We start from the raw sequence: 26,641 nt of genomic DNA on the forward strand, positions 1-26,641 counted from the left end.
ATTAAAAAATCATAGGGGACACAAAGTGAACTGAATTCTTCCATGCAGGAGATCATCAAGCAAAACCTAATTTCCTAGTTCTTTTCTGCCAAATAACCTTTCATTAAGCTTTCAAGATACAAAACATGCTCTACTTATTGGCTCCCAATCTTGTTATTTCTTTTGTAACCAGGTCTGGCAGAAGCCTCCGCCCTACCCCAATCCTATCTGTCCTTTAAGGCCTAACTCAACACAAGCCCCAGTAACTCCTTCTTCTTTAGGGAACCAGAAAACAGTCAGCTTTGAAAAGACACACTACAGACAAGGGACAGAAATAGATAAAGGAGGAGATGGGAGTAGGATCAGAGCTTGGAAGAAACCAACATTACAGATTTCCTTGGTTGTGATCTGAAGAAAGACGAAAACCAGGTCTCTCAATCACAGGCTGCCCTAAGGGGGTAAAAGCCTTTATACTTCCTTCGAGGAGGCTGGCTTTTGATTTCTGGAATCGCTGGAGGCAATGGGGTGGGCACTCTCTTCTCCGCCCACCTACCTTAGGTTCCATTACGCCTCCTTTTGGCGACTGGGGCACTGGGTACATATTCATTTAGGATATATTCAAAAGTAGGTCCCGTGAGAGGGGCTTTTTTTTTACTGAATTTCTCTAGCATTCAGCCTGTAAGATGGGACAGGTTATAGCTTGAGAACACTGCCACTGCCACAATCCCAAAGAAAATATCACGCTGAGGCTCTGGGCTACTCGTGGTGAAACAACAGTGGAGAGGAAGGTAAAATTAGTGACACCAGCGGCAATGACGCAGAGAGGAAGAAAAAGCGAAGAAACGCCGAGCGGCAGCCAGGCGATGCGATGCAGACCGCTGCTTCACGGCCCACCCACTTCCACACCCACTGAAAGTGCTGTTCTTGGGGACGAAAAAAAACAGCTTGAGATGGCAACAGAGGAGCTGATGCCAAATCATCCTTACCTCTGAGCCAAGACACTAACCTCGCAGTTCACGACCGCTACTGAGACCGGGACCATCGGAGAAGCTTTGACTCAGTCTCCCCTGACTCCAGCACCACCTCCCTGAACCCACAGAGGCTCTCCCAGGCTACACCTGCTTAAAAAAAGCATCTCAATTGCTGGCCTCTGTTCCCTTCATGCATTTGTTGGAGACCAGCCTAAACTGACATCGATGAGGTAGTGAGATGTTGCCAAGTAATAAGCAGGCAGAAACATTAAGTTACTGAACTTTAATAAAATAACAGCTTAGAATGTAAAGACAAAGAAATCAGCTTTTTCTACCACATGCAGAAAAGGAATATAGCTGGTTAAAAGATCCACAGCACCTCCCTGATCTTCTCTTACCTCTTTATTTCGCTATCAACTGCTATATAATGGATGGCAGTGACTGCTGGATTATACCAAACTCTAGATAAAACAATTTACACATACAGGATTATCTGCTACATAGTCCCAAAGCCCCCAGCCATTCCCATGACTTCAGCTTTTGCTGTCATAGAAGATTCCCAACTCTGACCTGCTAGCCCATGCCCTCGTCTGTGTGCCCATTAGAACGTAAACTTCATGACAGTAGGGACCTCGTCTGTCTAGTGTCTTTCCGACTCCAGAGCTTGAGAGAGAGCTCCCAGGAGCTTAGTAAGCATCAACTGAATGAGCGTACTCCGATTAAATCTCAGATGCAACTTACACAAAATATCTTAATTCCATCCGAAACTACTGCCCCTGTCTTTCTTGGTGTTGCTGCTGCTCCTCTGGTCTCTAAAGAATCTTCATTTATGTCTCCTTCATCACCTCTATTCAGACAGCCCACCAACTAGGAAATTTTCTTCAGAAACTATATTGTTGAATTTAAAAGAAATCCACACACACACAGACACACACACACACACACACCACACACCCCCTGCCCAGTCCTCTTCACCTCCGCCACTGCCCTGTTCCAAGCTGGATATCATTCCCCCTGTTTTGGCAATCTTGTGCAAGCTGGTCTTTTGCATTCAGTTTTTGCATACTAATTAGAGACTAAAAGTCTCCTTTGCTCAAAGCTATATATACTTCTCCATTACCCACCTACTTTCCAAAGTAAAATTATGCTCTTACGGGGAACCATTCAAAGTCTGACTTTGCAACCTACCTTACCCACCAAGCTGGCCTCCTCACTGCCCTGCCAGCTAATGTCCACATTCACCTGTCACCCACTTTTATCCATCTAGTCCACTTACAATGTAGATTCCACAAGGGCAGGGACTTGTCACTGCTTTATCCTTAGCACTGAGAATAAGGTGGAAACGTATCAGACCCTCAAAAAGTATTTGCTGGATGAATGAATTAGTTATTGTAAGAAAAAGAGAAACACAGAAGGGAAGAGGTAGCATGCGTATTGAAATCCACCCATGAAGACGTTCACCACTCAGGTCAGTCCCCACTTTCACGGGCCATTTCTTCCCTCACTGGTTTCTCTGGTCACACAGTTCAGCACAATTCAACACTCATTCCAAGTTCCCAGTGAGGAGCCAGGGCCAGGTGTGTGCCAGGCTCTATGCTGGGCAGCGGTGGTGTGGTGACCCTATCAGACAGGGCCTCTGCCTAAGCTGATCTTCAACAGGAAGTCTTCTCAGAGGAGGGGCCAGCTAAGGGAGGGTGTGCAGGGCGAGTGTGGGTAGGGCAAGCGGCAGGGAGGAGTTCGGAAGCAGAGGGAACAGGTGGGTGAGGGGCCAGAAGCAGAGGGAACAGCGCAGGTGGAGAGGCAACAGGCGGATGAAGGGCCGGAAGCAGAGGGAACAGCGCAGGTGAAGGGCCGGAAGGAGAGCGGGACGTTCTGAGGGCCGGAGTCTGACGGGCGCGCCGTCACCTCTGGGTGACCCTTTCTCAAGCGAAGAAGAAAAGGACCAGCCATCAAAACAGATATGAAAAGGAAGCGGGGAAGGGCTGCAGAAAAGGGCCTGTGTGTCCATTCTGTCTCTCGAGTAGAGAATAAAAGGCAGAAGATACACTTTTTATGTCTCTTTGCTGAAAAGATGCAGTGTTCAAAAAGTTGACTGAAAACTCTGATTCTTCCTGACCCCTCCCATCCCAAAGGAAAGGAAAAGAGTAATTTTAAAATGTAGCCATTAAACAGAGACCATAAACAATTTTAAGTGTAGATTTAGTCAACCATATGAACCTTAAGTTTTTATTTTTCCGTTTGAGACTCTGAACTTCCTTTGCTAAACATCCAAGATTTCTGAACTAGACTCCTCTCAGAATCCACAGCCCTGTAAGTTCTTAAAATTACCAGGCAATTTGTAAAGTTTAAGGAATGAGCTAAAGAAATAGTTCAAACTGGTTTTGATTTCCCTTCCTTTTTTGCTTCAAATTAAATAGTTTTCTAAGTACGGCTTAGAAAAGGCATGGATTTTAACCAGATGCTTTTTTGCTGTTGTTCAGTCACTAAGTTGTGTCCAACTTTGCAACTCCATGGACTGCAGCATGCCAGGCTTCTCTGTCCTCCACTATCTTTCAAACTCATGTCCATCGAGTAGGTGATGCCATCCAACCATCTCATCCTCTGTCATCCCCTTCTCCTCCTGCCTTCATTCTTTCCCAGCATCAAGGTATTTTTCCAATGAGTCAGCTCTTCACATCGGGTGGCCAAAGTATCGGAGCTTCAGCTTCAGCATCAGTCCTTCCAATGAATATTCAGGTGATTTTTTTAGTAAAGTACATTAAGAAGAGCCACCCAGCGTGGCCTCATACATTACCTTTAAACACTGTCCTTCCTTCAAACAATCAGCATTCCCTCTGTACCATGAACAAGAAGAGAGCACTAAGAAAAACCACAAATGCCATCCTGGGGAGAAATTCTTCATACCCTGTCTCCACCTGCTACACAGGACAGGGAAATAAAACCCTGCTAACCTTTCCTTGTGAGGATGGTGCTAATGCAATTTTTCTGAGTAATGTTACTGCTGCTGGTGCTGGTAATTCGCTTCAGTCGTGTCCGACTCTGTGCGACCCCATAGACGGCAGCTACCTTGCATTAAACGATGTTTCCCCCCAGTAAAAACAACTCTCGTTATTAATCTCACTTATTATTCATTTCCTCTTTCATAAAATAGCAAAACCTGAATTCCATGGGACTAGAAAAGAAAGCATCATAAAGCACAGAAGCTCCCCTTTCCCTAAAACAGGGGCCTCATCTGGAATCTCAGCTCTTGACTTTGACAAGTTAGAAATACAATAAAGTGCTGATTTTTCTAATTACAAGTGGTACACTGTACGTTTCCCAAATGTACCACTTCTTCTGAGATGTTCTTAATATGGAATGTTACTCTGGAGCAACTCAGAAAACCATATTAATTCCACAACCACAGGACACCACAACTAGGGCCTGACATTTTGGGGTGGGGTGAGCACCAGCCTCCCGTACGCCTCGTCTGTCAGCGCGCCTCTCTCTCAGGCTCGTAAGGGGCAAGTATTCTCCAGCATAAACACAACACTCCACAACACAACTAAAAATGCATCCAGCTTTGATCTCTGTCACTGTTTGGAAGAAACGCAAAGACCCTGTGCGTGCATACTGGTAAGACTGCCGTAGTTCATATCTAAACCAGCATTTTGATGTTTAACAAAGCCACTCTCCGTTCCCAAAAGGAAGAGGAAGAAACACCCCATATCCACCGTCAGATTCACCGGCCTCTCTCCACCCATTCACAGACACGTACTGATCGCCCTGTGTGGGGCCGGACACCACACGGTACAGAAGGCTGACAGGATCGCCCTTTTTCTTCCCCAAGTCCTGGGCTCTTCAGAGCTTGGTGGTCCTGACTGGGTACCTGCTGGGAACACAGCAGTGACCAAGGTAAAGCACGTCCCTGCCCTCACAGAGCTTTTCCAATCCTGGGGAGATGTGAAAGAGACAAACACACAGCACTGGGCAGGGACGTCTATAGAACGAGGTGGCGGGGTGAGATGTCCTCAGACCCTGCGCCCAAGGGTATGAATCCGTGATAGTGCAAGTCAACAAAAAGAAACGATGGTAACAATGTCTCATTCTGAAGTTTTGTAAGATGTTAAATCATCCTTCCTAAAACTAAAAATCAAAGACTTCCAAAGAAGAGCAGTGTCATTACAAAGTCTGTCTGTACTACGAAAGCAAGTCCTCATTCGAGATGAAAGCCTAAAATCCTGCTGTTAAAGGGAAAACTAACTTCAGTTAAAGGGAAAATCTGATCTTCCTATCAAAGACTACGCTATTCTTTAAACTTAGAAGCCAGTAATTTAGAGAGTAATACTGACCACCAAGCCTCAGCATACACAATCACAGCTGATGACTGAGTTGCTCACAACATGGGCTCAGAGCCGAGCTGGCAAATGGACCACAGACGAGCCTGGGCAGACACACTGCCCTCCAGGCTAAGAGTCACAGAGGACAGACATGGTTCATTTGCAGCCTGTATACTTTACATTCTGTTATCCGTCATATAAACATATCTGAAGCTAAAAGCAATCAGATGGAAAGTAGGGTCCACAGGTCAATTCTTCTCGGAAACGTTCCCTGCTGCATGGTTTTTACTGGCAACCTCGAGTGTAAAAGTCTTACACAGAAAGACTGACCTTTCAGAATGAACCAGACAAGGACTAAGAAATAATATTCTTAAAGAATTAGAATCAATACATATTTTTCAGGCTGGTGAAACTGTGAGAACACAAAGGATTATTGGATATCAACAAGGGTTCTTCAAATGATTTTTCAATGATATAGTCAGACACTTTCTGTTTGAGTCAATTTAAGAAACACCCATCTGAATAATAAAATTATGCTTTAGGAAATTTATTTGGCAAATTAAATAAAATTGTCTAGCAGAATTCATTAAAAAAATCTACTTTAAAGAATAAATAACAATAACAAAATTAGCATATAAATTGTTTTTATGGAAAGTAGCCTCTATAATACTTTTAGGTTTCTTAAAACAGCATGTAATTATAACAAATTTGAGCACATCTCCTACAATCTAGTTTACCTGTTTAAGCATAAGCATAATAAACCTTATTCCTCCAAATAATCTCTCCAACCCCCAACTTCCACTCATATACACCCAATGGTGACTGACTTCATGAGCCACAAGGCTTAGATGCTAGAGTTCTAGAATTCTACAAAATATATCAATGTTCAAACCAGACTCTCTCAGACTTTGAGATGACAGATGAATGAACAGAACCTAAATTCTGTTATTTTATGTCTGTACGCATGTATGTAGCACTATGAAATAAAAAAGACTATTTTCCTGTGAAAATGCACTCAGTAGTATTTGTGATTTAGAATAAAATAAATGAGAAACTCCGGGCTTTGTTATTACTTTAGAAACAGGCCCAAGAGGCTGAAGACTGTTTTATTTGGATACAGTACATTAAAGTGACAGGTATAAACATACTATTATTGGAATATTTACACAGAATCATAAGGACCTGGAGGTGGCAAGGAACTTAGAAATGACCATTCTTATACCACAGATGAGGAGACATCTTCTGCAGTAGGATATTTCACATCATTCACACTCTAGCCCTCCACTCACTGGGAAATCAGAGGCAAGAGACCTACCTGCCCTGCTCCTTGGCATGTTTCTTCTTTTTGCCCTAAAATGAAGACAATAATGGTACCTAGATCATGAGATTACTGCAAGAATCGAATGTGTTATATAAACACTAGAACCATGGTTGGCATATAATAAGAATTCAAAAATGCTAGGAATTATGTCATCAACTGTATTTATCAGTGGATGTAGCTACAGACCAGTGACTGTTGGTAAATAAGTAGCTATTTACCAAAACTAAGGACTCAGTATGGAGAAGGCAATGGCACCCCACTCCAGTACTCTTGCCTGGAAAATCCCATGGGCGGAGGAGCCTGGAAGGCTGCAGTCTATGGGGTCGCTAAGAGTCAGACACAACTGAGCGACTTCACTTTCACTTTTCACTTTCATGCATTGGAGAAGGAAATGGCAACCGACTCCAGTGTTCTTGCCTGGAGAATCCCAGGGACGGGGGAGCCTGGTGGGCTGCCATCTCTGGGGTCGCACAGAGTTGGACACGACTGAAGCGACTAAGCAGCAGCAGCAGCAAGGACTCAGTAAGAGCTGGACTGACAGAAGGACAATCACCAAAGCCCCCTGGGCTCCTCAACTTTGATTATCAAGGGACTGCGTTCACTTCTGGGAACACACTTCATAGAGATGATGGCAATGCAATTTATCCCCAGAGCAGGATAAGCAGGATGCTAGTATATGGAAATAATGTTACATAAACAGAGATGAGAAACTGGGGGTATTTTGCCCTAAAAGATAACTTGGCTGAATCATAAAATAATTCTTCAAATATCAGAAAGGTCATCAACTATATAAGGGATCAGATTTATTATCTGTTTCTCCAAGGACAAATTTGGCTGGAGAATAAACTTTTAAAGAATATAAGATTTCTGAAAACAATGAGTAGTCTTTCAACATGAATGTTGACATAAAAAAAGAGGCTGCCTTTCAAATAACCAGAGATGGTTATGCTGAGTGAGCTATTGGATCAAATGTCATTAAAACTTCTCAAAATTGCAGAATATTAGATCTTTAAAGGGACTTCAAAGATATCTGGCCTAGTGGCTCACAGTCCATCAGAATAATCTGGAGCTTTAAGAACAATCCCAGTGCCAACCCAGATCAAGTAGCACCAGGTCTTTCTGAAGTGAGCTGCCACTACTTGGTTAGTTTGTTTTGTGTTCCGTCTATAATTCCCCCAGATGCAACCACGCAGCCACAGTTGAGAAACACTGTATTAGCTCCCAAATGGGGAAATTAGGGCTCACCGTTAGAAAATGATGGAGCCTTCATTATCGAGATCAACAGGGCTGGTCTAGCATGCTTCAGTGCATACAACTGCTGCTTCTGGGGACACAATCCACCAGGTGATACATCTGAATCCATATAGTATCCCGTACTATAAAGGGTACCTGCCACATATACTGCAAATTAAATTCTGAAAATTTAAATTCTGCCACAGATTAAACAGTAACATGAATAGATTAGAATGACAAAAAGGCACCTTTCTCACAGCTCCCAAATGAAGACTTACTAGGAGGAGGGCTCCAGGAGAGACATATGAACGTGACAGGGGTAGAGTTAGCCTTTAGTGATCTGATCATTTCCCAGAAATGGTTTTCTTGGATTGCTAAAAAGCAGACAATATTCAGCTCTACTTAAAACAAGAACTCTGACCATCCCCTTACCCCTGCCAAAAAAAAAAAAAAAAAAAAGGGGTTCTATGAGAAATGCTAGTCATTTTTTTTCTAAAATTGTGTCTTTTAATGTATTTGAAAGATGAAAACTGGGCTTCCCAGGCGGCTCAATGGTAAAGAATCCATTGATTGGTAAAGAATGGTAAAGAATCCATTTGATCCCAGGATAGGGAAGTTCCCTTGGAGAAGAAAATGGCAACCCACACCAGTAATTTTGCCTGGGAAATCCCATGGACAGAGGAACCTGGTGGGCTACGGTGCATGGTGTCACCAACAGTCAGACATGACTGAGCAACTAAGCGTGCACACAAGGTGAAGATGACCCTGAGAACGAGTATTTTTTCCCCTTTAAGAAGGTCCTTAGATACCTAGATATCATAGATTATTGAGAATAGCTCAGTCTAAATGCTGGTTTTATCTGGTGATTTAATAAACAAATTCAGTTTTCAAAAATCATTTTGCAAGGCATATATGGAAAACCAGGAAAAATTCAAATGGAGGAAAATTTAGTGATAAATATCTTTAAGAAAGAAAATATTAAGCAATTGAAAAATTCATTTAAATTGAAAACTATGTTCAGTTATAAACAGTAACAAAGAGGCACATGATTCTCCAGCAGAAATAAAAGCTTTAGGCGATAAACAAATCTGTGTAGAAGAAAGAAGATGAAGATATAAAAGGAAAAACTGGGTGTTCCTATGGCTAATTATTAGTTATAGGCTCACTGTTGAAATACCATGAGTATTTAAAGAAACAAAGGGTTGGGCTAACCTGGAAAACATCAAATGTAAATACAGTGCATTTGTTTGAACTCTATGGAACCATAAAGTTTGAACTCTATGGAACACATAAAAACATCTGCGCTTTATTATAGGGTTGGAAATGAAGATGAGGACTACATACTTTGAAATTTATTTTTTAAAAAATATTATTTTTGGCTGTGTCGGGTCTTAGTTGCAGTGCATGGGCTTCTCTCTGGTTGTGGGGCGTGTGTTCTCGAGCACGTCCTGATCTCTGTAGCTGGGGCATGTGGGATCTTAGTTCCCTGACCAGGGATTGAACCCACATCCCCTACGTTGGAAGGTGGATTCTTAACCACTGGATTGCCATGGAAGACCCTGAAATTTATTTTTTAAACTTTCATTTACGCTTACTCCTTGGAAGGAAAGTTATGTTCAACCTAGATAGCATATTCAAAAGCACAGACATTACTTTGCCAACAAAGGTCCGTCTAGTCAAGGCTATGGTTTTTCCAGTGGTCATGTATGGATGTGAGAGTTGGACTGTGAAGAAGGCTGAGCGCAGAAGAATTGATGCTTTTCAACTGTGGTGTTGGAGAAGACTCTTGAGAGTCCCTTGGACTGCAAGGAGATCCAACCAGTCCATTGTAAAGGAGATCAGCTCTGGGATTTCTTTGGAAGGAATGATGCTAAAGCTGAAACTCCAGTACTTTGGCCACCTCGTGCGAAGAGTTGACTCATTGGAAAAGACTCTGATGCTGGGAGGGATTGGGGGCAGGAGGAGAAGGGGACGACAGAGGATGAGATGGCTGGATGGCATCAACGACTTGATGGACATGAGTTTGAGTGAACTCCGGGAGTTGGTGATGGACAGGGAGGCCTGGCGTGCTGCGATTCATGGGGTTGCAAAGAGTCAGACACGACTGAGTGACTGAACTGAACTGAATGACCTACAGATAAGAGGTCATTTTACAAATACCGTATCTTGCACTATTAATAAACATGGTCACAGAACTCTTTAAGTTATTCCATTTTTATTAGTAAAAATGTAAACCAAGTACTTTTAAAGAATATAAGACATGAGATGAAGTCAATGCTACCAGTTAATTTTAGAACATAGGTTCTTTCCAAAAGAATTTCAAGACACCACTCATGATGTAACATCAAATCTGGGATAACAGACAGCTTGGTAAATTTTTTCTTCATGAAAAAACTCAGAGAAACTAAAGGGCAAGGTGTAAGCTGAGTCAAAGAAGGAAGCGTCAGGGAGGCGGCCAGCTCGCGGGGTCCTCAGGCCACGCCCAGCTGCGGTCCAGGCCTTCTCTGGACCGACTCCTGATTCATCTGCACAGCAGGCCCCTGCTGGCCTGTCTTCTGCTCCCAGCTCTGATCTCTGATGGCTTCTGCTGTGTTAACTCGGCCTGGGTCCCCTACACAGCTGCTGCCAGGACCAGGTTCTGGCAACCCACTCATTGTCTCCTCAGAATCTGACTTCAGCTGTATTCCTTTCTTCCACTTCACTATTCCCCTCAATTCTGACAGCTTGCAGTGACCTTCTCCTGCTACCGAGAGAGAAATGCCTTGCCGTTTCACCTGTAAAATTCTCAAGTAGAGTGCAGCACACCTTGAGTCCTATTTTTCAGGGTCTCTTTTAGCAATCAAATCACTGAACTCCTATTAAAGCAGGGAGAGTCCAACTGAGTGACCCTGAACAAGCCTCAATTATTTTTTGAGCCAATCCTTAAGAGTTCTTCGGCTTTCTCATCTAAAAATGCAGGAATATCAGACTAGACCACTTTTTAACATTAGAAAGTGAAATCGCTCAGTCGTGTCCAACTCTTTGCAACCCCATGGACTGACCCAGGGCTCAAACTCGGGTGTCCCACACTGCAGGCAGACTCTTTACTATCTGAGCCACAGGGAAGTTTCTTTTTAACATTACCTCCAGCTCTAATAAAAGTGCTCTGTATTCCCAGTGGCTCAGTGGTAAAGAATCTACTGCCAATGCAAAAGATGAGGGTTCAATCCCTGGTCCAGGAAGATCTCCTGGAGAAGGAAATGGCAACCCACTCCAGTATTTTTGTCTGGGAAATCCCAAGGACAGAGGAGCCTGGCAGGCTACAGCCCACGGGACTGCAAAGAGTCGGGCATGACTGAGCAACTAAGCAATAACAACAATTACTGACTTCAGAGAAATGGCCCCACCAGACACCTAAGTCCCAGGAGTCACCCAGAAACCCTCTCACTCATGTACCCCCAGAACCAATGAACAAATTACTCTCCTCCATCCCCGCTGTTCTGTCTCCGACTCCTCCTGATTTTGCTCAGTCGTCACTTCCACCTCCCCTGTGAAGCTGGGCATAACGCGCCCACACCTTTGGGCGCCCGTGGGGTCCAGCTCTCCTGCTTGCCATCCCCCACCCCAACAGTGTCTCCTGAGTGTGAACAAAAGCTGAGGTGCTTCCTCAGAGCAGAGGCCTGACTCCACCCTCTAGAAAGATGTTCTGCACAGTGAACAACGAATAAAGGAATGAAAGGAAGAGTAAAAGCATATAAAAAGGTTCAGACTCAAATGCATGAAAGAATGTGTTGTCTATTAAATCTTAGAAGACACTGGGCAAAAAGTAGATTAGAACAAGTTAGGAAAGGGACTTATAGGTACTAGTCATAAGCCAGAGGATGTACTAAACATTTTGACATATGCAATCTAACTTAATCCTATAACAACCGTTCAAAGGAGGTAATGTCAGCTCCATGTTGCAGTTGGAGATAGGAGCCTCAGATTAAGCTTCATTAATTTGTCCAGCAAGCGGCAGGGTCAGAGTCGACGGCTCTTTCCCCGCCGCTAGTTACTCTCGTGTTCCACCTTCAGAACAGTGCTCACTGCAGCTCACCAATTTTATCTGATATTAAAATTCTAGAATTTGAGAAACTAAGATATCTGGAAAAACTCCACAAACCCTGGAACTGTGCTGCTCAATGTACCGACTTTACACTTACATGTTGGCACTTGCTATATATAGCGGTACCTTTAAAATAAAATATCCTAAAATTCAATCTTGTGCTAAAATTATCTAGCTGCATTAGTAGCACAATAAATGTTGGAATGCCCCCTCTCATCTACTTTAAGTTCTCCGGAGATTACAGGATAACAATATGTGCTTCAATGCATTGCACCTAAGTTAATCATAAAAGGCAAATGTTCTGACATCCAGTTACCTACGATGAAACAGTGAAGATTGCAAACAGAAGAAAAAAGCAGGTGGAGTCCCAAAGGAAAATGTGAAACTTAAAATGAAATCTAAAAGATATCAAAAAATAGATCAACCAGTATTATATATTTAAACAAAAGTGTTACGGGAAAAAAGGATAAATAATCTGTAAAAACATTATCAAGAGTCAAGTGAGGAAAATGTGCTTTCAATATGATCACTTTTTTCCTTGGAAATCTTTGGTGATTCAACTTTGAGCAGCCTATTAATAGGGAAGATATAAAAGAGAATTACAAATGCAAGAGAACAGAAGAGTTTTTCACCTCTTATCCTCATTCTTGGAATAGTCTTCCTATATCCCGAGCATGCACTTTGACATTGCATCCTATTCCACCCACAGCCCTTTTAGAAACCCCGCACTGCCCAAAATTGCACAGACAGATGGTCCTGAAATCCACGGCAGGGACCTGTGTGTGCTGTGCTTAGCCGCATCCGACTCTTTGCGACCCCATGGACTGTAGCCTGCGAGGCTCCTCTGTCCATGGGGATTCTCCAGGCAAGAATACTGGAGTGGGTTGCCATGCCCTCCTCCAGGGGATCTTCCCAACCCAGCGATTGAACCCAGGCCTTCCGCACTGCAGGTGGATTCTTTATTGTCTGGGCCACCACCTCAACACAGTTAAATCCGGATGGTCAGGCTTAGAGCGCCAGCTCTACAAAGACCCACAGGCACCGGTGCAAGCATGGGGAACACAACAAGGCTTTATAATCATCAAGTAACTGAGCTCATAACCAAATTAAGAATATAGGCATAGCTTTGAAAATATGCAGTCATGTCCATATACATGTCTACATATTCTATCTTATGTTATACCTAAATATAGATGGCTTTTGTTAAGATATTAGCGAATTCTGGCTCCCATCTTAACTAAGGTGGGCCACCACTACCCAGGGGTCAAGAATCATTTGATCTCTCTCCTACTGATGACTATAAGCCTGGAGAGCACATCAAGTTGGTGCCCTACTCCAGGGTTTAATTTTTTCTAATGAAAATTATCAGACTTACTTGTTTCTGACTAATCTACAATTTAGGCCTTTTGGTTTATCTCCCATGAAGACAAAGAGCTTGTTATACCCTTTCTCACAATAACCTTTCACAGCCTAAAATTGTAAGCTAGAATCATTAAGTTCATCATTCTCCAAATCAAGAATCATGTTCCAAGGGATTAAAGATGCTTCCAAGAGCAGAGTCCGGCCCTGTACTTTCCACTAAGTCATATGATCTTAGACACTCTTTTAGGATAACCATCCAATTCCGTTAGCCTTAGAGATACCATTTTATTTCTTAATAATTTCTATTGAATAGCAGGCTTCTTCTAAAAACTGCCGTATATACTTCTCTGTGTATTCTATGGAAAATAAATCTTTAAATATTTAACTCAGAAAGTGAAGTTCCCTAATTTGCTGCCCCCCAACACTACCATCATTAAACACATTATTATCTAATCTCTAAGATTCATACATACATACAAAGTTTAACAGAAATGGCATCATTTGTTATTTCATGTTATATTGGGGGGTTTCCCCATTTACTCCTAGAAGATAATAAAGTATTAATATTTTATCAATATTATATGCTAAGTATTATCCCAAGTGCTTTACATGGGCTTTCACATTTAATCTTCATAGCCAGTCCATAAGTTGACACTATTATTATTCCCAACTCACAAATGAGGAAACTGATGAACAGAGAGAGGAGGAATAATTCTTTCCCAGGGTCACAGAATTCACATGAAGTGTTGGAGATGGGATGAGAGTCCAGGCAGCCCAAGTGGGATCACACTGTGCACCCCTTTCATCACTGTGAAAACTGTATCAAGTACACATCATTCCATGCATTTCTTTTTAATAACTCTTAATTATATGACTATAACATAACTAATCTCTGAGGGATGGACATCTGTGTTATTTTTCATTTCTTGCTGTTGTAAACAACACTGCAATTAGTGTTCTTGCATACATATCTCTGTACATTTAAGTATCCAGCATTCTTTTTGAAATATTTTAGACTTACAAAAAAGTTATACAAATGGTACAGAGCTTCTGTATACCCTTCACCCAGCCTTCCCTTAATGTTAACATCTTATATAACTGTACTATAATTATCAAAACCAGGAAATTAACACTGGTACTGTGTTATTAACTAAACTACAGATCCTATTTGAATTTCACTGGTTTTTCATTACTGCCCTTTTCTATTCCAAGATCCTGTGCTCTATTTAGAAGTTGTGTTTTCTTGGTCTCCTCCACTCTGTGATAGTGGTCAGTCTTTTATGGCCATGACACTCCAAGGAGGGCTGGTTGGCTGTGGTGTGAACTATTCCTTAGCAGGAGTTTGGTCAGCGTTCCTATGTTCACACCGAGTTCAGGCGTCTGGGAAAGGACAGCACAGACGCGGTGCTGTGTCCCTCTCAGAATGTCACGTCACAGGCTTGTGACACCCACGTCTCACCACCGGCAAGGCTAACCCTGATCACCTGGTCAAGGTGCCGTGTGCTGCTGTCGACACTGCCGAGTTCCTATTTTGCCCTTTGTAGTTAATCCTGGGAGAGACAATTTGAGACTATGCAAATATCCTGTTTCTCCTCTAACTTTCACCTGCAAACTTGAGCATCCATCAATGATCCTCGTGTGCAACAATCACTGTGGTATTTGCCTAATGATGATATTCAGTTTCCCTCTTTGCTGTTATAGGCATTAACTGAAATTCTTCTGTAAGCAAAAGCTGCCTCTTCTGCACCATTTAAATACATTTGGTGGACATTCCTTTTGCTCTATGGGGCATAACCTGAGACTATCACTTCTTGCTCTGACTGCCCAGGGCTGGCCACTCAGAGCCCCTCCAGCTGGCTGGAGTGCCCTTTTGACAGGCCACCCCCTTTCTGGCACCACAAGATGTTCTGTGACTCTTGCATTTTCCCTGCCCCAGATAGAGAGCCAAACACTTCTCCAAAGAGACCTGGTCCTTTTATTGGTAAATGGTATTTAAAAACCAAGGTTTAGCTGCAAGACTAGTCATGGCTACTGGGGTCACTGCTTCTAGAACCCCTTAGCAGGCAGAGCTAGGAAATCTCTACCTCACGCCTACATGCCAGCTGCCTCTCTGCATCCGTCTATACATTAAAAACTATAGTAGTCAGGTACAGATGTGAGAGCTGGACCGTAATAAAGGCTGAGCGCTGAAGAACTGATGCTTTTGAATTGTGATGCTGGAGAACACTCTTGAGAGTCCCTTGGACTGCAAGGGGATCAAACTAGTCCATCCTGAAGGAAATCAACCCTGAATAGTCATTGGAAGGACTGATGCTGATGCTGAAGCTCCAATACTTTGGCCACCTGATGCGAAGAGCCAACTCATTGGAAAAGACCCTGATGCTGGGAAAGATTGAAAGCAAAAGGAGAAGGGGGTGGACATGAATTTGAGCAAACTCCACGAGATAGTGGAGGACAGGGAAGCCTGGTGTGCTGCAGTCGATGATGGGGTTGCAAACAGTTGGACACAACTTGGTGACTGAATATATAGATACCTGGCTCTTACCATATGCACTTTATTTGCTTATGTGTTAATCTTAGCATATGCAGAGAGTTATAGTCTCAACTGCCAGCTCTTAGCCTCCTCTGCTCACAGGAAATAATGTGAAGTTTTACTGACTTTTTAAGATTGGGAATTTCTCCTCAAATGCAAATATTGCCAAATAATTCTCTACTTTTTTTTTTTTACTTTTTAATAATAACATAAAAACACCATAAATCTGAGTTTGGCCTTTTCATAAAAATATAGGTGGGTACCTTTAGGAGTACTAACACCACTTAATTGAAGAATCTTTAAATTAAGCTTTTAACTCAGTACTACAAACAAGGGAAATATAAAAACCTCAATAATCTGCATAGGGGAGTTTCCAAAGGTTTGGTTTGACATGTTTTTAACTGAGTTTTTCCTAAAGAAAAACATGAAACTGATGTGGTGGAGAAAATAAATAAATAAATAAATATATATATATATATATATCTCCTCAAAGTCAATTGTACCGTGGAAATATGAAGAGGAAGAAATCAGTGAAGCAGTGGCAATCTCTTAGAGCCATCAGAAAATATACTTAAGCATACTAAAGCGGAAAATGAACGGAAGAAGATGAAATCAGAAGCAGTTCCGGGGTATCTTTGAGTATAAAAGTGTAAAGCTTTCATCAGAGCACCGGGGGTCAGGATCGTGGCGGATAGAAGCGCGGTAAGGAAGCAGGGCTTCCTGCGCAGGCGCAGACAGCTCATCAGCCGCCGTTCGGTCACCTCTCCACTGCACAGGCAGGACACACAAAGCGACTCCCAGAAAGGACGGGCCTCCCCTAGCAGACCTCTGATCATCACGACCAACACTTTGGGTGTGGGTCCAAGATGGGAAGAGAAGGAAAGAAGCAAATGCTGGCAAAGGACAGGAAGACAGGTTTGGTAAGACCCCGGAAGGCATTGTGGCCCCAGAAGTTTAAAGAGCAAACTGCGAATCACCCGAGAAAGGCATAATTTGTTAATCCCATGAAAAGACCGCTTGGCTTTTTGTCACCAGGGCTTCCCATCTGCATTCTATTTCTCGAATCCAGTTTTGGCAAAAAAAAAAAAAAAAAAAAATACCAGCTAGCTTGCTGGTTTGGGTATTTCAGCCCTGATGTATACATGCTTTCGAAGGGTGAATAAAAATGACCACAGGCAGTTATAACCTTTGTATTTTTAAAAGGCTGGCAGGAAGTATTAAGACTTTCTGTAGAGATGCATGCCTTCCTTTCAAAATAAAAACACAATCCTTTCTAACAGCCTGTTTGCAGGGCAGAACAGAGACTCAAAGGTAGAAAATGGGCTTGTGGACCCAAAGCGGAAAGCGGACGGAGAGATGAACTGGGAGAGGAGCACTAACATATATACACTCCCAGGTGCAGAACAGGCAGCTGACGGAAAGCTGTTGTATCGCACAGGGAGCTCCGCTTGGCGCTCCATGATGACCTAGAGGTGTGGAATCGGGGTGGCGGGGGAGGCCCACGACAGAGGGATATATGTAGCTGATTCACTTCGTTGTACAGCAGAAGCCAACACAACATTGCAAAACAATTATATTCCAATAGGTAAAAAAACAGAAAAGAAGATAAGTGGTATAGAGTAGTTAATCCTTATAAATGGGATTCTTCCTTTATGTGGATAGTTATAACCATCAGTTGACAGGCCATAGTTTTTAGATAGATGCCACATGCCCACCGCAACTCTCCACAAAAGCTGTAATGTTACTGATGTCGCTGTCCATCCAAGCAGAATACAAAGTCCACTCAAAGGTCCGCTCTGGTGACATACAAAGGAAGGCCACATTCCCTGGTTTGCATCAGTTAGACTTGAAGTTTTAAAAAATTTAGAAATACTTAAATAACTTTTTAGACTTTCACATGTAATTCTACTTATGATAGCCAGACAGAAGGTGATACAAAAATCATACTACAAAATTGCCCCAGGCCTTTTAAAAATATTTGTATATATTAAGTGTGTAACCTTTTGACATTCCTCCTATTTCTCTACTTTGATCTAAAAATATCTCCTGTTAATCTGACAGTGGCCCGAATGACTCAGCATAAACAATAACACACACAGCAGAGGTTCTGGGATAAAGGCTGCTCCAAGGGCATGACGGGTGGTGGTCCTGCTTCCTGCCTCCACTCCAGCACTTAAACCATTACACCACCCCCTCCCTTTTATTCTGGTTCTCTTTTATTCTGGCTCTGCAGCATCCATTAGAACTGCCCTGAATGACAACTAAGTGCTCCCTCCTCGAAAGAGGCTTCCTGGATGTTCTCCTGTTGGAAGTCTTTTTTCTTTTTTCTGAAAACCCACAGCATTTTCCATGTAACTCTCTACTATGGGCAGGATTCAAAAGACGCTGGCCCCAAGAGTCTCATTTCTTGGATACTGAGCTAAACGCTCACTTAGGTGCTACTGGGATGGAACTCTGCAGGTAGAATTAAGGCCGCTGATTAGCTGACCGTAATACCGGAAGGTTATTTTGGAGTGCGTGGTGGGGGTGGGGGGTGGGGCTCACGCATCAGTATTGAAACAAGTTCTTCGAAGCAAAGAGGAGGGCAGAGCTGTCACTTGGGAGATGTGCCAAAAGAAGAGACTAGGAAAATGGGGCCAAAGGGGCAGCGAGAGACACGAAGAGTGAGAGGCTAGGAAAATGGGGCCAAAGGGGCAGCGAGAGACACAAAGAGTGAGAGACTAGGAAAATGGGGCCAAAGGGGCAGCGAGAGACACGAAGAGTGAGAGACTAGGAAAATGGGGCCAAAGGGGCAGCGAGAGACACGAAGAGTGAGAGACTAGGAAAATGGGGCCAAAGGGGCAGCGAGAGACACGAAGAGTGAGAGGCGCGTGGCCCATCCTTGCTGGGTCTGAAGATGGACGACAAGGACTGTGAGTGGCCTCCAGAGGCCAGGAGTGACCGCCCTCTGGTCACAGCCAACAAGGAAACTGGGACCTCAGTCCTACAGCCACAAGGAACTGATTTCTGTCAACAACCTGAATAAACTTACAAGTAGATCCACCCTCAGAGTTTACGGAAAGCAACACGGGCCTGCCTGCACTTGATTTTGCTCCTGTGAAACCCAGAAGAATACAGGCCCAAATCTCCAACCTAAAATGGTGAAGATATTCAAGCTTTGTTGTTTACATTTGTAGAAATTTATTAACAACAGAAATAGAAAACTGAAATGCTTTCTTCTGTACTTTATCCTATTTACCAGTTGAAATTTCAGTGGACATCAGATCAGAATCACCTGAGAAGCTTTTAAAATGCACATAATCTATTCCCAGATAAAAAGCTGTGGTACATATACACCATGGAGTATTACTTAGCCATTAAAAAGAATACATTTGAATCAGTTCTTATGAGGTGGATGAAACTGGAGTAAAAGCCAGAAGAAAAACACCAATACAGTATACTAACGCATATGTATGGAATTTCGAAAGACAGTAACAATAACCCTGTATACGAGACAGCAAAAGAGACACTGATGTATAGAACAGTCTTGTGGACTCTGTGGGAGAGGGAGAGGGTGGGATGATTTGGGAGAATGGCATTGAAACATGTATAATATCATATATGAAACGAGTCACCAGTCCAGGTTCGATGCACGATACTGGATGCTTGGGGCTGGTGCACTGGGACGACTCAGAGGGATGGTACGGGGAGGGCAGAGGGAGGAGGGTTCAGGATGGGGAACACGTGTATACCTGTGGCAGATTCATGTTGATATATGGCAAAACCAATACAATATTGTAAAGTTAAAAAATAAAAGAAAAAAAAAGAAAAAAAAATTTCTGAGAAAGATGAGGCCAGGAAAGGGAGAAAACATCAAATTTTTCATTTATCGCTCTCTGACATTTTCCCTAACATTTTTTAATACTAGCATCACTTCATAAAGTTCCTGCAAGCCCCTCTCCAAATAATTCCCATCCTCACATCCCCAGAGTTAACCACAGTTCTGATTTCGGTTTTCCCCTGAAGGGTAGTTACTCCATAACAGAACCATGCATTGCATACGCTGGTGTAAGGTTGCTTTCTCATGCATTGTGTATACAGGCACTCCACTCCTTTCTATTGAGAATCACACATGGTAACACTACACTATAGCTTATCCGTTCCTGGTTGATGGACACTTGGGTGGTTCACAGTTTTGGGCTATTATGAATAAAGCTGCTATGAATATTTTGGTGACGTGCTTTCATTTCCCTTGAACTGCTGGATCATAGGGTAAATGTATGTTTAGTTAAAGATCATTCTCTGAAGTGTCTATGCCATTTTAAGGGTTTCTACATGAGTGAGAATATGTCAGCCCACTTTTTCTCCCGTCTCAAATGATCTGAATGTGTAGCAGGATTTGAGAACCACTAGACTAGATTAAGAATTCCTCCAGAGCTGGATGCACATCTTACTCATCCTAGCTTTCCTCAATATATTTAGCATAGTCTTTAGCAAAGCAGGAACTCATGAATCCTATCAGATTTCATCTGATCCAGCTTCTGACTTTCGCCATATATGGCAAATTTATTAAGTAAGTCTTCCATCAGTTCAGTTCAGTTCAGTCACTCAGTCATGTTTGACTCTTTGTGACCCCATGGACTGCAGCATGCCAGACTTCACTGTCCATTACCAACTCCCAGAGCTTGTTCAAACTCATGTCTATCAAGTCAGTGATGCCATCCAACCATCTCATCCTCTGTCGTCCCCTTTTCCTCCTGCCTTCAATCTTTCCCAGCCTCAGGGTCTTTTCCAATGAGTCAGCTCTTCGCATCAGGTGGCCAAAGTATTGGAGTTTCAGCTTCAACATCAGTCCTTCCAATGAATATTCAGGACTGATTTCCTTTAGGATGGACTGGTTGGATCTCCTTGCATTCCAAGGGACTCTCAAAAGTCTTCTCCAACACCGCAGTTCAAAAGCATCAATGCTTTGGCATTCAGCTTTCTTTATAGTCCAACTCTTACGTCCATGCATGACTACTGCAAAAACCTTAGCTTTGACTAAACGGACCTTTGTTGACAAAGTAATGTCTCTGCTTTTTAATGTGCTGTCTATGTTGGTCATAGCTTTTCTTCCAAGGAGCAAGTATCTTAATTTCATGGCTACAGTCACCATCTGCAGTGATTTTGGAGCCCAAGAAAATAAAATCTGTCCCTGTTCCATTGTTCCCCGATCTATTTGCCAGGAAGTGATGGGACTGGTTGCCATGATCTTAGTTTTTTGAATGTTGAGTTTTAGGCCAACTTTTTTTAGTCTCCCATAACTAAACACAAGTAGTGTGATTTTGAGTAAAGTATTTCCTTATCTGAATAATCATGGGTCCAATACTTGTTTTCTCTACCAAATTTTGAGCTCCAAGAGGGTGTGGCCTGTGTCTGTCTTATTAAGGGCTACACACATGAATCCAGCACAGAGACACACACTGGGGCCTCTCTGAATGAACAAAGTGCACAGGGGAAAGAAAGAAACCCTTTCTCCTAAGTTTTTTTTATTTTAATTAAAACAAACTACAAGTTTCCACTCTGGGAAAGTCCTAGGTCTACAGCTCTCAATACCGGGGGGAAATAAAGATCCTTCTGAAAATCTGATTAAAACTATGGATCTCCCCCCTCAAAAAAAAAAAAAAAAAAACCAGACCAAAACAGACAGATGTATGTACACATCCACACACATTCAGAACTCTGTACATATCAAGTTGGTCACATGGTGCTCACATGGTCAGAAGTCGTAGCACTTGGGTTTATATAAAACTGCAATCATTTCTTCCACTAATATTTGTTGAATATCCAATTTGTCCTGGAACAACACTATGTATAATGGCAAGAGTCTCTGCCGAAGAACAGGAGTTGGGGGGGGGGGGGGCGGCGTGGTCACATACTAGTGACCAGCGATAGCATCTAATCCAAAGTCAGACAACTCTTTTTAAAGATGACTTATTTGCCCAAGTCTACAACATATGACCAACAAAGTGAAACGCAGATAACCCTTCAAGGTAATACTTTGGGTACAAGAGATTTTACCTTTTAATTGTGTTTCTGGAAGTGAAAGAAAAAGAAGGAAAGAAGAGTAACAATCTATCCATGCTGCATTCTCAAGGAATAAATGCTTCTAGCATTAAGGGATCTCGTGGTGAAGTGACCTGCCCCGGGAGATGGGACTACCATCTGTGGTGGCTTCCTCAAAGGGCAGCGTGTCTGAGGCACAAAAATGACGCTGCTGTCTGTGGGAAGTGTGAAGAGAAGGGTAAATGTTAAAACAGCTAAAGCAAACAAAAACTTAAAAACAGCAACAATAAAAATCCCACGTTGACAGAGAATGGAGTTCAAGAATGTCTTCTGGTAGAGAAATGAATTATTCTATATTAATGGATTTTCTGATTAAAGTTAATTTTTTCAAATGGCAAAATCTTTATAAAACAGTTGCTGGCAATCTTCCCAAATCCATTTCACACTCCTGGTCTCCTTAATCAAACTAAGTAAACATGATGTAATGTTTCAGATGACTCACTCAGCCCATCCATTACTCCGCGTGCTAGAGCGCACTCTGAGAAGTTGCTGACTACCCACGGGGGCCTGCCCCTCACCAAAACAACTCCAGCCGCTCCAGGCGGAGACCCAGGGCTTTTGGGGTTTCCTCTTTCTCTTCGCCTCATTATCGAGTCACTACCTGGTAAGGTCCATTTACCTGACTGATAGCACTCCCTGCAAGTCATCCTTCTAGTTCCTGGCTAAACTGGGAAAACAACTGTTTCTTCAAAATAAGTTCAATTTAAAATTTAAATAGCAACCTAAATATTTCTGTTTTCTTAACTTTGTTTCAGGAAAGGTGAGCTAGCTTGGAGATGAGCAGTGGGAGGTGCCCAGGTCCAGACCCCTAGTTTCAGACAGCTATCTGTAAAAAGGCATCCACATGGCCATTGGCTTGGAAAAGCCAGGGAGGAAAATGAGGCCAACATTTCAAAGTAACAATTTTGGTTTTTATTAAAACAGACCACAAATGAGGGTCTGTGTAAAATTTGTGTGTTACACAGACTCCACAACACCCATTTATTCTGGCCGTTCAGAGTTATTTTAAATTTTTTGCATTTTCAACTTTTGGGTCTTTTTCAGACAACAGACATTTACATAAGTGAAGCATCAATACAACCACAAGTCAAACTGTTTTCTTTTGTGATTTTTTTTTTTTTATTGTACAGCTACAAATGCCTTTAAATTAAAATCCATGTCTCTGCATTGAGGATGGACTATCCACTGTGATATTTTATTAGCCACTGACTTGCAGGCTTGTTAAAAGAAGTCCATCATTGCCATTCCCGTCTGGTACATCATAAGCAAAGGGGGACAGTTTAAATTCACAATGTGACCCCCGACATTCATGTCAATACCACAGGCCCATACCCGAGTGACAGGAGCATCAACCCTGGTGGACTGTATCATGAAATTTAAAAACCTTCCAAACATATGAACATTCTAACCTCCATGGATGCATCTGAATATGATATTCTGTAGCACTTCTTCATGATCAAATTAAAATGAACTCTATGTGGGAATCATTAATATTCCATTACAGGACCCATAATGATTACTACCTCCCCTCTCTCCTACTCAAACCCTTCTCTTTTTTTTTGGTTAAAAATCTGTTTGTACTCTTTAAGCAGCATCTGTTCTGTCAGAATGTTCTAACAGACTTCTTTCTGATAGATTTTTTCCTAAAGCATGAACATGACATGTAGACCTTCAGCTATTTCCAAGTATTCCCTTTCTCATCGTCACCGTCTTCATTCAAGGTCGGAACCAGACCAGAAGCAGCAGCTCTGTCTGTCCAGGCCAGCACCTGTCCGGAAGCAACAGCCTGCATCCGATCTCCACAGGGAAAGCGGAGCAGAAACACCACGAACCTTGTATCACAACTCAGCTTGGTGCATTTTACTGAACAAAGCTGCATCCCATATTTTAAGCCAAAACGTTTCAAGCTTCTCTCTTTAAAAGCTCGCGAAGGCAGCTTTTCTCTGGAAAGGCTCGCCTGCTTCTACCAGGATAAGCACTCAAGCCGGTTTCCTCCATAGAGACTGTTGCTATCAGGTCTCCAGGACCTTCTCTTGAAGAGAGCTCACCTACTCCAGGCAACAGTTGATGCTCTTTTTTTAGCTACACTTAAATACCACCCCTCAGTTCCTATTTTCAACTGCAGACTCCAAATATAACTCAGATCAAGTATTTTTGAGAATTCACTTCAGGCTTTTCATTTATAAAAAATGCCGACTTTTTTTCAGACTGTGGCCCGTTTCTTCCTCTCACATAATTCTTAAGGAGTAATCCTTTGAGGACACTGACAAAACAGAGGTTAATTTTCTTGGATTTAAATCTGAACTTTCACTACTAAGCACGCACTTCTTTGTCTAAACCAATAAATACATCAGAAAAGTTAAAACTTGAGAGATGCAATTTGAGTTTACAAAGAAAAAAATGATATTAAGAACACTAATGCTTAGACTGAAAGGATCCTTAAAGACCATGTATAGTTTTTATCCAGCTTACTCTTTGCCACAAAATATTTTGTGCAAAAGAAATCGCTCATGAGTTAGTTTGAGCCCAATAGAAAAAACAGAGGAAGCAGTTCTGGTCCTGGTAGAGAGTAGGGACACAGCAAGGGGGCACCAGATACTGTCGGCTTTAGGAGCCTGAACTGAAAACCTGAAAATTATGGGAATGGCCCACATACCTCATTTTACAAACCAAGAAACCATAACTGAGGCACCGTCACTTGTCATTAGCAGCGAGAGGGCAGGTGTGGAACCCAGGACCCCAACACTGGGATGCTCTCTCCAGTCCTCACGGTCACTCAGGCGTCACTACCTGCATTACACACGTGGCCTGCACAGCGGTGCAGAGCGACACCAAGATCAAGCCTTAGCTTGGAAGAAGCAGTCAGGGTGCTCCTACTTTTTAGCACTCTTCCATTTCATGCAGTTTAGAACCCAGGTGATATAGGAAGGGACAGTGGGGCAATTTGGAAAATAATTTAGCAACAGAAAAGCTAGTATCTCAAAACAATGTGAAATCGTTCTGTTATTAACTGTCACCAGCCACGCCCAAGCCGTCGTCCCTTCTCAAATACACAATTGCAACCATTTCTTCACCGTCTCATTTCCACTAGAACTTCCTTTCCAAAAAATTCTCCACAGACCCCAGAGTAATAATAATAACCGTTTTAAATGGACTCGTGTGACTCTCTAGCTTTCCAACTCTTTAAAATAATTCCCATTGCCTTTTTCTTAAAACCACAGTTTTCACCACTGCTATGCAACTGCAGCTGAGCTTAACAATCATGATATTCACTGCTGTGAAGAGTATTCAAAGAGTAGTAAAGTCTGAAAGAATATGAAAACTTCATTAAACTCATTATTACATGATGCTTAAATCTCTGGCTGAATGCAGAGAAATGGAACTTCCTTTTCACTGGAAGTTTTAGTGAAATAATTGTAGATTCACATGCAGTGGCTAAGACAGTAAAGGATCCTCCTACAATGCGGGAGTCCCAGGTTTGATCCCTGTGTTGGGAAGATACCCTGAAGAAGGAAATGGTAACCCACTGCGGTATTCTTGCCTGGGAAAATCTCATTGGCAGAGGAGCGTGGCGGGCTACAGCCCATGAGGCTGCAAAGAGTTGGACATGACTGAGCGACTAACACTTGACATGTGCAGTTATAATTAACAGGAGATTTTTAAATACATTTTACCAAGGTTCCTCCAATGGTAACATTTGCAAAACTACAGCATATCATAGTACTTTACAACCACAACACTGACTTTGAAAACCCTCACCAGATTTCTCCACTTACACTTGTCCTCATTTGATAATACTGGAAGCAGAGATGAAAGAAGAGAGAGCAAAATGGGGGAGAAATGTTTTCTAAGGTCAGCCTTTTCGTAGAAAGAAAAGAGGAGCAACTGTCGGCGTTAAATTTTTAATCTCCTCCCTGGTTGAAAGCGTCAAATTAGATAGGCCAACGGAACCCTGAAAGCTGAGTTAGCTTTGCTCTCTTTTTAAGAAAAAGCTTACAACTCTTGTTGTCACTTGGTGCAAAAAGGCACTTTTCGGAGTTCAAGTTTTAACAAATTGCTTGAATCTTTAATGGCTGGGTTGTTGTGTTTTGTTTTTGGTTTTTTGTTGTTGTGTTTTTTTTTCCTTACCCCTATATACAACTGTGATTGATTAAAAACCTAATGGTTATAGGTTACCATTAACCATATGTTAATGATTACCTGCATAGCATAATTCTTATATTTCCTAATTATTGTTTCTTTCTTTTTACAAGATATATTAATCTTTATTTAAAATGTACTTTTCTGTTGTCAATCTTTTGGATCTGTTTATTTATATGTTACCCTCCTAGCTAATTTCTCCATCATTTTCACAGGTTACTGCTGCCTAAGAATACCAAATACGAAATTATGTTCGAAATAAAACATACAATGTTTTCAGCTGACTACATATGTTAAGTAATAGATACAGGTAATATGCATTTTCAGAAACTTCTTTAAATTCCAAAATCTGGTTCACATCTAAATTATGATTTGGGGGAAAGCAAGGGAAAACACACACATCTGAATAAGAACATTTGCTGGGATTCGACTTAATAGAATATGTAACAATTTTTTTTAATTTCTAAAAAAATTTTTGTACAATTTTTGAGGTCACTTTCCATTTACAGCTATTACCAAATATTGGCTATATCCCCTGTGCTGTATAAAACATCCTGAGTCTTTCTTAAACCCAACTGTTTGCGCCTCCCACTTCCCCCACCTACACTGTGGGCC

At 42.2% G+C, this 26,641-nt stretch overlaps 1 protein-coding gene across 10 annotated transcripts in view; it reads right to left on the reverse strand.

Moving 5' to 3' along the window:
- Positions 1-26,641, reverse strand: part of PSD3 (pleckstrin and Sec7 domain containing 3) — a 616,838-nt gene that overhangs the window by 191,546 nt on the left and 398,651 nt on the right. Inside the window, exon 12 of one of the 10 annotated variants that reach the window (XM_055566949.1) lies at positions 21,612-22,041. The exons of the other annotated variants lie outside the window; for them this stretch is intronic. Coding sequence (XP_055422924.1) covers positions 22,000-22,041 — 42 coding nt within the window. The 3' untranslated portion in view covers positions 21,612-21,999. Of the gene's footprint in view, positions 1-21,611; positions 22,042-26,641 lie in introns of those variants that run through there. 10 annotated transcript variants of the gene reach the window in all.

This window comes from Bubalus kerabau, chromosome 2 (assembly GCF_029407905.1).
Source record: "Bubalus kerabau isolate K-KA32 ecotype Philippines breed swamp buffalo chromosome 2, PCC_UOA_SB_1v2, whole genome shotgun sequence".
In the NCBI taxonomy this organism is placed as follows: Eukaryota; Metazoa; Chordata; class Mammalia; order Artiodactyla; family Bovidae; genus Bubalus; species Bubalus kerabau.